Genomic DNA, 12,979 nt, shown 5'->3' on the forward strand with positions numbered 1-12,979 from the left:
AAGAGGCGCAGGCCGGGGGGTCCCGAGGAAAGCGGCAGCAGAGAGGTGCTTAGGTAGAGCTGTAGGAAAATACAGTTGCAGGTGCTCGAAATAGGAGCTAAAAACATTAAGAATTCCTTCTTTTGCAGATTTGTAACAAGCACAGCCTGTGCCTTGTCAGGACCCTGTTCGTGGTCTCCATGTTGTCCCATCTGGATGGAAGCGTTCTGAGAAGAACCTGGGGACGTTCTGTTTGGCTTTGCGTTTTCCAGTGAGTTTTTTTGTCTCCGAAAAGGCAGGCGTGTGTCCTCCAAGAAGCAAAGAGGTACAGACTAAATGGATCTGAAGACAGCAGTGTTCAACGCAGCTCGTGATGGAAAGCTGCAGCAGCTTTCCAAGTTACTGGCAAGCAAAACGAGAGAAGAGGTAGCCCTGCTGATGTGCGAGAAGACGAACGGTGCCACCCCACTCCTGATGGCAGCCCGCTACGGCCACCTGGACATGGTAGAGTACTTGTTGGACCATTGCTCTGCATCAATAGAAGTTGGTGGCTCGGTAAACTTTGACGGTGAGACCATTGAGGGGGCTCCTCCGTTATGGGCAGCGTCGGCAGCTGGGCACCTGAAGGTGGTTCAGTGTCTCTTAGATCACGGGGCATCTGTCAACAACACGACTCTGACAAATTCAACGCCGCTCAGAGCTGCCTGTTTTGATGGTCACTTGGAAATAGTAAAATACCTTGTGGAGCACAAAGCAGACCTGGAAGTATCCAACCGTCATGGACATACATGCTTGATGATCTCATGCTACAAAGGCCACAAAGAAATTGCTCAGTATTTGCTTGAAAAAGGAGCTGATGTTAACAGAAAAAGTGTTAAAGGTAAGTTAATTCTTTCACTTTACTTGTGGTAGGTAGGGGTAAAGTTACTCATTTACCTTTTAGGAGTCTGACATCCAGAATATTCTACTCTCCTGAAGTGAACGAGTCAGAGATAAAGTGTATTTAGTGTTGGTTTTTTGTTGTTTTTTTTTTCCCCCAGCATACTCCTTTGTTAACATGCGTTACATAGTTTCAATCTAAATTGATACATTTTAATCTTAACCTCGTAATTCTTAAAATTACTTAGTCATATGAAATCTCACATTTACCCACAATGTGAGAAGCTACCAAACTCGCTGGAAACTCTTTGTAGTAGACTGGTGTTACAACACACCCAAATACATGAGCATATATTCCTGTTTTTCATGCCGTTTCTTAGAAAACCAAATATGGTGTGCAAAAAACTGACCTGTGCCAGTAAGTCTGATACAAGAAAAGGTGCATAAAGAAGAAGAATGTTTTTCTACATCAGAAATTAATAACCACTTTGCTGTACACCCTCCTGTCCCTCCAGACTCTTGGATAATTTAGGCTTTTTTTCAGTGTTAGCAAAGAGAGAGACGTATATTAGAATGAAATAAAGGAAGCTGCAGGTGACTTCTGATCCCAACGTAAGTGGTGCACAGGTCATGAAGGACATATTATTGTCCCAATTTACAATTGCCCTGGTTTTACTGCTTACAGTAAAGATGTCTGTCATTTTTGCTGTGATCATAATTATGTACCCTCTTGGTTTTAACAGCTGGGGTTTTTAGTACATCTGAAACTTGTATGTGGGTGTCATACTTGCCTGAAGAGTGTACCATTTATTTCAGATTACAGCTAGTTTTTAGATCACTGAGCCAAGATTGTGTTTCAGCAGCTTTATATGTATTCTCTCTCTCTCTCTCTCTATATATATATATATATTTATGTATGTGTATATATATATATATAAACATTTTACTAATAAATATTTTTGCAGTGTTATACTTCCACTACCTGCTTCTGACTAATTATGTTTGTAACAGTGTACTATATTTACAGTTATTTCTGTTAAAGTATACTTTGTGTCTAGATTATTGTATGGTACTGGTAAATGTCAAATATGAGAGTAACCTTTGGAAAAACTGTTCAGTTAAGTATGCCTTTTTTCTGCAAATCATGCAGATATGTGGGTTTAATAAAAAGAAAGCTAAGCTACAGATTTGTCATAGAAGTGGGCAGAGCAAAATAAATCTTCCTTTGTAAGGATTTAAGTTTGCATCCGATGAATCATCATGGACTTGTGAGAGGATAAAAATGTCAATTTTCTAGACAGAGTTCTTGGAATAACAAGCTAAATAAAAAGCATATATTATTTTGAAGATTTAAACCAATCCTTTTTATGATAGGTACAAACAGAGCAGCGCTGTTAAATATCTGATGTAACAGGAAAAAAGATCTCTGCAGCTCTTTCCCCCTCATTTTGTGTTGGTGTAATAAGCTTTACTTTACTGGTGCTTGTTGTTCATTTGACGAGTGTATTAGTGTTATTTGTCTCTGTTGAAATGACTGAGTGGCAGCCATGCACTCCTGAGGGTTTATTTTCCAAGTGCTCTCAGTTTCTTTATTATCTTAATTTCTTCCTCTCTCTGCTTCCCTTAGTTTCTGTGTGACTCACAATTAGGCACATGAGTAAAGGTTCATTGGGCATAACTGAAGCTTATTTAAATTACATTTTTAAAAGTTGGATTGGATGTGGTTTAGGTCATTAACATGAATTTTGTATTTCATACTGCTGTGCGTGCAAATGGGCGTGCATACGTAGCATCTGTTGGTTGTCTGTGGACTATGTTTTTTTATGTGGAAATCCCCTCTGATGTGACACAGACATACTTTTTGGCATCTTAAAGCAGTCTTGCCTCTGAAGTTACTGAATAAGCAGTGGTGAGGTGAAGGGAGAAAATACTGTAAGCCCTAAAAGTGAAAGTCAGCTGTGGAAAGACAGAAAAACTGGAAGCAATAAGTATTGCAACAGCGTGGGTATTGCAGTGGCATAGGCTCAACACAAAACAATTAATTTCAAAATTAGTATTTCCAACAGGATTCATTCTACATTGTTATGTTTCAGCCCAAAATCACTATGTATTATTTTCAGTTTATGCTTCTCCATGCTGTGTACTAAAAAGTTGTCAGAGTGTGTCGCTGCTTGTAGTAGGGAGATACAGAAAACTCGAGTGCTCTGCTCTTGTTTAGTAGAAGTTGTTGCTATCCTTGTCTCTGATCACTTTTTAGATAGGTCCTTTCCTGGGCCATGTGTGGAGAAGCCTGCTGTTCTGTGAAGCTTTAGCTACTGCTGATTTCGCTGCATTTAAAATTGCAAGTCTCCTGACAAGAACAAAGCTATGTAACTTCAGCAGAGGTGCTGTTGTGGGAGATTAATATAGATTCCTTTCCCAATATTGTTCTTAAAACCATTAGGGGCAGGAAGGGGTGGATGGAGAAAGTTGCTTGAGCTGTTCTTTGTGTTTTTCCACTGGGTTCTCATGTTGCAAGGTAGAACTTTTAATCATATTTAAAAAAACAGGAAAATCTGGAGCCAGGAAAAATAAGAAAATGTTTTGAAGCCTTGACAGTTCAGGGAAAAATTAAAGTACTTTAAGGTGAAAAATGGCTGAGTTCACAGGCATGTGAAAATCAGGGTGACAACTGAGGCAAGGTATGATAGAGCAGGTAAAAACATGCGGTGAAATCCTGCTTCTAAAATACTGGCAGAATCCCATTACTGTGTCTTGAACTACAGAAATTCAGAACAATGGTTCTTGAAAGGCAGTTGTGGAAGCACAAAAGTATGGCTAAGAAACTATTAAGACGTTTGTAAAGACTTGAGAGTATCCTTTTACTTGTTTGTTGGGGTTTTTTTGGTGGAAGAGCAAAAGGCAGCCAAAGCACCACTTACTAAATTAATCCACCACTGTCTTGGTAATTCAGAGGCTTCACCAGTATATTATTCCTGGTTTAAGAAGTGCAGAATTAAAATAGCAAAATTTCATGAGTTTCACTGGTATATAATAGTATTTCAAATGGTGAGTTGCTGGGTTTTGGGTTTTTTTCAAAAACAAACCAGAAAACCCTCTTAAAATGTGAAGATCTTAAAGCTTTTATTTACTGCTCTTCAATGGAGGAACAGTGTGGATAAGTTGCAGAAACCAGAGGTTTTTTTCAGGAGGAGGTAGAGCCTGAGAACTTAACCTCAAGTGAAGCACAGACTGCCTTTGTGATGGGTGAGGACGATGTTCAGTGTGTTGGCTGCATGCAGTTTTCTGCTGCATTGTGAAGCCTGGTGGTGGTCTGTTGTTGGAGTGATGCTCCCTTAAATTCAGAATAGACCTTTGAATTAAACGCAGTATTTCACTGATGTGTTTCTGTGCACTGTCTTAATTTTGCTGCTATGCACACGGAAGGAAATGGCTACTTTTGTCATTCAAGTGGTATCAGTCTTTGGGTCTTCGAATTACAGATTTGGGCTCTCCTGGAGGTGTACCTGAGGCAGTGGGTGTTTTGTTTTTTTTTTATTCTATGTTTAAAATAAAATATTTCATCTAATTGCCCCAATACAATTATTTAGCATGAAGACTGTGTTGAAGGGTTTTTACACTTCTGTTTTAAATCCAGACAGGGCACTTAGATCTTACATTTTGAAAGTTTGCAATGCACATTTTGATAAATTGTGTTTTATCTTCCTCCACCAGACTTGTTGCAATAATGGAGATTCATTCCCTTCCTTTCTAGAATTAATGAGTTAAATTATATATAAAGGACACAGGGGCTGACAGCCAGGATGGTTTAAATGTAATGGTGCAGGGAATAAGGACTCTTTTGAAAAATGTCTGAAGGAAAGGCAGATCTTTTTTCTGAACATGGCTTGTAAGTCTTTCCATTGCTCAGCTGCTTGGTATGTGGTCTCTTTCTCTTCAAGGTGATATTCATTGTCTTCATTAACTCTGTATCTCTTCTGTTGTTAGTAAACTCATCTGATAGCCAAAGTATTCATTTTTCTCCTCCTCTGTTAGAAAATTTTGTAAGACCTGCTGGACTAGACATTCCTTTAGGTGTTGCCTGAGATCTGCCCAGGAATGTTTGGTTGCAGCCCTGATTCTTCATCATTTATTGATCATCCATACTACCCTAGCAGCTGGAGGGGCTCAGGTGTTTAGAAAAATCGAGATCCTACTATGTTTCAAATACATTCCACTGACACAGTATATGATGAAAATAGCATTGTAAAATAATAGGGAGGACAGGACTTTTTGACTTTGCTTCCTCATTTTGGAAAGTACAGAAGCATAGATACCTCAGTCTCCGTATTAACTGTAGTAAGGTTATACATACAGCAGTATGATATCAAGGGCTAGTGCTATCTCAGTACTGTCATTTATGTGGGGTGCTGGGAGGTGTAAGACTCAAATGTCCTGGTAAGGGAAAAAAAATCTTCTACAGACTTGACAGACCCAGAAACAAGGGGATTAGAGAGATTCACATCCTTTGCTCTATGATAAGTGTGGCTTAGTGTGCATTAAAAAAAAATCCATTTTCTCTCACAGTAAACATTAAGGAGTCTGACAGGTTTGTTCTCTTCTGAGGTTTTTTTGCTTAGTCTGCTTGCCGAGATTCATTTTGGGTGTGGGAGACACCAAACAATTTTATTTTTCTTCCTCTGGTGAATTAATCTTTTCTCTAAAAGTGTTCAGTGTCTTTTTTTGGTTGTGGTTTTCTCCTTTTTTGGTTGATATTACATGGTGCAGTGCACTGCATTTTGTAGATACTTTGTGTGTGACTCTGTGTGGAAGTTGAACTTTGATAGGAATGTCTGTAAATAAAATAAGCAAGATACAGTTTAAAGGAATGTGTTCCTTAATTTCAACCAAAAAGGAGTTTTAATCACAATTAAATTATTAATAGCATGTTTTTATTCACAATCTTGATAATACAAATTCTCATCAATTCTCATCAAGGGGCAAGAGAGCAATTATTCAGTTACAGAATATGGAAACTAGAAAAATAACTTGTTGAATTTAGTTGTTCTTTGAAATTTTTACCTAATTTCTTCTTAAATGAAGACAGACCTTGAGTTTTCCTTTGCCATCCTTACTGACTGTAGGGATGATTTTTACTGAAACTTTCTTGTGCATTATCCATGTTTATATGTATGTATGTACCAATTTTTTTTATAATCAGTAAAACTCTTGGTATATTTAATTACTTAAAGTGCTTTGTTAAAAAAAAAAAAAATGTTGCATGAACAGCTTCACTCTATAAAAGCAATTGAATTAATGTATAAGGCTCCAAAAATAAATACATGTGGTTAATTTTATGTACTAGTTAGTAATTTAAATTAATATTTTACACTGTTTTTTTAAGGGTCTTGGGTATGAGTTCAGATTGATACTGATTTTTAATGCAAGTTTTACTATGCAGAAATTTGGCCAAGATTTTTGTAAGTGTTAGGAAGTGGATGTGCTTAATTGGTTGCAAATCAAGTCAGATCACTTTCTGTGTTGTTGCTTCATTTTGTTTCATTCCCATGTCACACGCTAACAGTCTATTTTGGGAATTATTTGCTTCTGACACAGAAAGACATGGCCTCTTTATTAATTTTTATGCCCACCCCCACCTCTGATAAGCTTTTGCTAACACTGGATAGTTAGGGAATTGTGGCATGTGAAGTGTTTGTGTAAAGTTCATACCACTTTTAATTGAGGTGAGGTTATTCCATTTCTTTATTGCTGTTTTTAATGAGAGGAATTTATTAGATAATATGAATATAAAAGTTTTTTAGAGATAGAAGTAGTTTGTAGGAGTGTTAGCAGTACAGTCTAGTGGTACTCACTTGCTAGCAGAGAAATGCTGTGATTACAAAACATTTCCAGTTCAACTTTGTTTCTGTGCAAGAATAATAAGCCTTCCGTGTTGTAATATTGTCTATCTTATATATATGTGATTAAATTCCTGCAGATTGTTTTGGCATTAAAAATGTATTAAGACACTTAATGAAACCTATTTTGAAATAATCATTTACACCTTTAAAAAAGTACTTGAATTTGCCCAGCACCTTTGTATGTGTCCCTCAGAAAACAGCTTATTAAAGATAATAATACTTTTTGGTTTATTTGTCTTTAATATGCTTGTATGTTACAACATCTAAAATACCTTAAAACTATTGACTTGAAGGTAGAAAATAGGTGCCAAAGAGGGGAACCAGGCTGTCTTTCCTTCTGGATTGACTGGTGTAATTGCATTTTAACTAGTCTTACTACAGCATAGCAAGACGACTTAACATGTACATGCATGGCCAAGTTTGTGTATTTGTCTGCTTTTGACATCTTTCTGTCTTAGTAATTTAAAGGTCTCATGCTTCTCAGTATTGACGTATTGGCAGTTTTCTGGTCTGTGATGTATGATAAGGCCTGAGGGAATTATAGTTGATAAGATATACATGCCAAATTAGCTGAGCATCTAATCCACCTGTATTTGGACAAATCTCTATTCCTGTGACTGGAAATTTTGTTGGTATTGGTAGAGAATGTAATGTGGCCAGACCTGTAACTGACATAACACTCTTAGTAATAAGAATTATTTTTTAAATATGGAAAATTGCTTCCCGTTGTATGAACTGGATTTAGCTTTGTGAATCTTCATGTAATAGATAATTTTAAGTGCCACGTTCTGTCGGTTGTTTGTTTTCACTTACTTGTTTGTGATGGTAGTAAAATCACTGCCCACTATTTAGAAATGTTTCAGGAAAGGAATAGTTGCAATTAAGTTCACTGTCCATTAACAAACCATCTGATATTTTCTGCAGTGATTTTTTTAAAAAATGATTGGAACATGCACTTAAAATACTGGCTGGTGGGACAATACAAGTTCATAGCTCTGCTATAATTACAAAACCTTGTAAAACTTGAGTCACAATCTTTTGGAAATAACTTATTACACATCTTTTTTATTAATTTGAGTATCATGTAAGCTAAATTTTTGTATGTGGGGAGTATGATTTGGGATTCAGTTTGTCCTGAACAAGTGCTCTTCCTCCTTACATCTGTTCTTCTGGTTGCTGGAATTGGGAGCAACAAAGAGGCCTGGAAATGTGCTGTCAGTTCTTCTTCGCTTCTGTTTTAGTTTTAATTTCCTTCTATACAGTATGTAGCTTTTAAGATGAATCTCAGGCACGCTTTTGATTTGAGTTTCATTAGCTAAACAGTATGAAGAGTGAACTGTGCATTCTAGAGATCAGAGCCTGAAAAAATAAATTCAAGTTTATGGTTAGACAAATGAAAGTTTTTTCAATCAGTAGACTATATATTTACAAGAACACGCTTATCCCAGACATAAGCTGAAGATTTCAAGAGTACTGCTTTGTTTCCTAACCTACCATAGTTCTGTTAGAGACTAGAAATACAACAGCAAAGTGCACTGTAAATTGCTGTTTTGTTGGCATTAAAAAAGCCTACCAAAAATACAAATAAGGAAGCTTCAGGAAACTTCACTGAACTTTGAAAAGCCAAATCTGATGATTGTGAATGGGTAGAGAACTCTTAGAAAAGAAGGTCTCATTTGTGAATGTGAAAACTTGCTAACAATGTAATGGAAACTGGTGATCTAGTGGGCAGATAACTGGAATGTGCAGGGCTAATGATGTAAGAAATCATAATTAGAGGGGGGGGTGGATTTTCATTTAGCTTTCTGTTAATTATTTACATATTCATTTAGTGGGAGGCTGAAAGGTTACTATGCCAGAATCCATACTATGAATAATATATTGTAAAAAACAAGGTAGTTTTTAAGTTGTGTCATTTTAAAAGCAGTCAACCACATAAGAGACTTTGTTAACGCTGGGAGGGGACTAGAATAGTTTGTCTCAGTCTTTTTCTTTCTCTTCCAGTGAAGTGCTCGTATTTGAAGTTAAGCAAATTTTTACTTTAGTTGAACGCTAACAGTTAAATATTTAACTGCAGTAATGCTTTCTTTATAATTTTCTGTGATTAGAGTTTTCAACAGGTGACTAGTTCTTATTAGAAATTTCCACAAATGGTGTTAGAACCAGAGTGCCTTTAAATAGAAGATTTTATGTTTTCATGCTAATGACAAATAATCTGCATGTAAATGTAAAGATATTTATAAGATAAATGACTCTGTGTTGTGTGTTGAAGGCATTTTTTTCTTCCTGGCTTTGGGAATCCTAACCATGGGGATTAATGTGGGACTTAAAAGCATTAAGAATAGCTTGCATGTATACATGCGCTTAACAAAAATATACAGCTCCCTCAGAATATACTAGCAGTCTCAAAAGGCTAAATACAGTGGGACAGTCCCCTCTTCTGTCTGGCTGGTTTTGCTGTGTTTAATCCTCTCCAGGATGTGGTTTGCCCTCCTGGCTGCCAGGGCATACTACTGGCTCCTGCTCAGCCTGCTGCTGACCAACACCCCCAGATCCCTTTCTGCAGCACTGCTCTCCAGACACTCTTCTCCCCATTTAGACTTCTGCCTAGTGTTCCTTCATCCAAGGTGCAGAGTCCAGCCGCTGGTCTTGTTAAATTTTATGCCGTTGATGACTGCACAGTACTCCAATGTGTCTAGATTGCTCTGCAAGGCCTCTCCCATTAGAGAGTCAATAGCACCTGGTGTCATCAGCAGGCTTGCTAATGGTTCATTCAACTCTTACATCCAGATCTCTCATAAATACATTGAACAGCACTGGCCCTAGAACTCGGCCCTGAGAAGCACTGCTGGTGACCAGTTGCCAGCCACATGTAGTCCCAATCACTTCAGTAACCTTTTGAGCCCTGCTGTTCAGCTGGTTCTTCACCCAACACACAATGTATCTGCTTATCTCACATTTGGACAACTTGTCCAGAAGGATGCAGTAATGCAGTATCAAAAGCTTTACTAAAATCAGGAAAGCTACATCCAGTGACTTCCCTTCATCCCCTAGGTGGGTGACCTTATTCTAGAACAATATCAAATTAGTTAAACAGGACTTTTCCTTTGTGAACCCATGGTGACTATGCCTGGTGATTGCATTGTTCTTTAAATGCCTTTCAGTAATATCCAGCATGGTATTCTCCATAATTTTTCCAGGAACTGAGATTAGACTAACAGTTCTGAAATTTCCTGGGACATCCCTCTTGCCGCTTTTATAAACAGAAATAGCATTGGCTAGCTTCCAGTCAGTGGGGAACCTGGTTAGACTTCCAAGACCTTTGGTAGATGTGCAAGGGGGGGATGGATTCCATCTGGCCCCATGGATTTGTGAACATTGAGCTAATACAGTTGGTCTCTTACAGAGTCTGTGTACACAAATGCAAAGTCACTGTTGCCACACATGGTCTGCTGATACAGGGAAACAAGAAGCCCAAGGTTTGGCAGTTTTATGAAGGACTGAGGAGAAACACCACATTGAATGCTTCTACTTTTTCTTCATCCCTATTAGTCAGGTGACCATCTTCAGTAAGTGTAGGTCTGATGTCCTCTTGCTGTTAGTGAGCCTTCTCTTGCTATTAGTATACTTAAAAAAGTTCTTGTGGCCTGCTACACCACTGGCCAATTTCAGCTCTTAATTGAGTTTTAGCCTTTTGTGTCTTCTCCCTGAGTATACAAATCCCAGCTCTATAATTCTGCAAAGCTTGACCTCACTTCCAAAGAGTGTACTATTTAGTTTTCATCTTAGACTCCATGAAATATTCCCTGTTCAGTCAGACTGGTCTTCTGCCCTGCTTCCTTGAGTTCTGACACAATGAAATTGCCTGATCCTATGCTTTTATGTAGTGAAGAATTCGGTTTGTTTTGTTTTTTTTTAATAATGACACAAAAAGGTCCTTAAAACCTGTGTAATTCCTGTAGGCAGTAATATGAAGTACTTTGATTTGTATAACTGCCTGGCAGCCTTGATATTTAGTTGTATCTTGAATATTTTGACTTATCATCTGAGATTCTCATAGTCATAGATGTTAAAATGGCTATTTGTTAACTATTAATGTTTGGGGGTTTTGAACTATTTTTTTAACTTTTTTTTTTACTTATTAGCATGGTGGGTGCTGGAATATAGTTTGATTATGATTTCTGTAATTGTGTTTCTTCTCTTGCAGGAAACACTGCATTGCATGACTGTGCAGAATCTGGAAGTTTGGAGATCATGAAGATGCTTCTCAAGTATTGTGCTAAAATGGAAAAGGACGGTTATGGAATGACTCCCCTTCTGTCAGCTAGCGTGACAGGCCACACAAATATAGTGGACTTTCTGACCCAGCATGTACAGACCAGTAAGGCTGAGCGCATAAATGCTCTGGAACTTCTAGGAGCAACATTTGTGGACAAAAAGAGAGATCTGCTTGGTGCTTTGAAATACTGGAAGCGAGCTATGGAAATGAGATACAGTGATAGGACTAATATCCTGAGCAAACCGATGCCACAAACACTAATTATGGCATATGATTATGCTAAAGAGGTGAACAGCTCAGAAGAGCTAGAAAATCTTATTGCAGACCCTGACGAAATGAGAATGCAAGCACTATTAATTAGAGAACGTATTCTTGGCCCTTCTCACCCAGATACATCCTACTATATTAGATATAGAGGTGCTGTCTATGCAGACTCTGGAAACTTCAAGCGCTGCATCAACTTATGGAAATATGCTTTGGACATGCAACAGAGCAATCTTGATCCATTGAGCCCTATGACAGCCAGCAGTTTGCTGTCATTTGCTGAACTTTTCTCCTTCATGCTGCAGGATAGGGCAAAAGGCCTGCTGGGTACTACTGTCACGTTTGATGATCTCATGGGTATACTGTGCAAAAGCGTTCTTGAAATAGAACGGGCCATGAAACAAACCCAGTGTCCTCCTGATCCCATACAGCTGAACAAAGCCCTTTCCATCATTTTGCATTTAATTTGCTTGTTGGAGAAGGTACCTTGCAGCTCAGAACAGGAGCATTTTAAGAAACGAACTATTTACCAGTTTCTTAAGCTTCAACCTAGAGGGAAGAATAACTTCAGTCCACTACACCTTGCTGTTGACAATAATACTACATGTGTGGGTCGCTACCCAGTTTGTAAATTCCCTTCTCTACAAGTTACTGCTATTCTGGTGGAATGTGGTGCTGATGTAAATGTCAAAGACTCTGATAACAACCGTCCATTACACATAGCTGCACTGAACAATCACCCAGACATCATGAACCTTCTTATCAAGTCAGGTTCACACTTTGATGCCACAAACTCACGTAAACAAACTGCTAGTGATTTGTTGGATGAGAAGGAAATAGCAAAAAATTTAATCCAGCCCATAAATCATACTACACTGCAGTGTCTTGCTGCTCGTGTAATAGTGAATCATAATATATACTACGCAGGACACATCCCTGAAAAACTAGAGAACTTTGTTTTGCTCCATAGATGATAGTGTGGAATCCCAGAGTACTCTTTTTGAAGCACGACTTGGTGATTATCTTTTCCTTGAGCACTGTTGTGATACACCAGCGTTTCCTTAGCTTGCTCCATCTGGCTCTCATTGGCTAAAGCATTGTTAGCATCAGATCTGCAGAGTTGGTGTGGTGGTTTAAGCCAAGCTGGCAGCCAAGCATCACACAACCTCTAGCTTGCTTCTCCCCCCCTGTGGTGGGATGGTGGGGAGAAGATATTAACAAAAAATTTGTGCGTCAGGACAAGGACAGGGAGGAATCAACAGTTACAGTTGCAGGCAAAACAGGCTTGAGTTGGGGAAAAAAAATCAATTTATCACCAATCAAATCAGAGCAGGGCAAAGAGAAATGGAACCAGATCTTAAAAGCACTGTCCTGCACCCCTCCCTTCTTCCTAGGCTCAAATTTATTCACTCCTGATTCCTCTGCTTCCTCCCCTGCAGAGGCACAGGGGAACAGGGAACGGGGTTTGCAGTCAGTCTATCATGTGTTTCTGTTGCTTCTTCCTTAGGTGGAGGATACATTTCCCATGCTCCAGCATGGAGTCCCTCCCACAGGAGACAGTCCTCCACAGCTCCTGTGACATGACTCCTTCCCACAGGCTGCAGTTCTTCACGATCTGCGCAGGCTTGGGCCTTTTGCACAAGGTGCAGTCCTTCAGGAGTAGACTGCTCTAGCATGG

The 12,979-nt window shown here is 38.6% G+C and overlaps 1 protein-coding gene across 1 annotated transcript; it reads left to right on the forward strand.

Moving 5' to 3' along the window:
* Positions 1 to 223: 223 nt before the first annotated feature.
* FEM1C (fem-1 homolog c (C. elegans)) lies at positions 224 to 12,275 on the forward strand. The gene is made up of 2 exons (XM_009995261.1): positions 224 to 859; positions 10,966 to 12,275. The coding sequence occupies exons 1-2, from the start codon at positions 316 to 318 to the stop codon at positions 12,273 to 12,275; spliced, it is 1,854 nt and encodes a 617-aa protein (XP_009993563.1). The 5' UTR covers positions 224 to 315.
* Positions 12,276 to 12,979: the final 704 nt, after the last annotated feature.

Source organism: Chaetura pelagica, unplaced genomic scaffold (assembly GCF_000747805.2).
Source record: "Chaetura pelagica isolate M959 unplaced genomic scaffold, ChaPel_1.0 scaffold863, whole genome shotgun sequence".
Taxonomy (NCBI): domain Eukaryota; kingdom Metazoa; phylum Chordata; class Aves; order Apodiformes; family Apodidae; genus Chaetura; species Chaetura pelagica.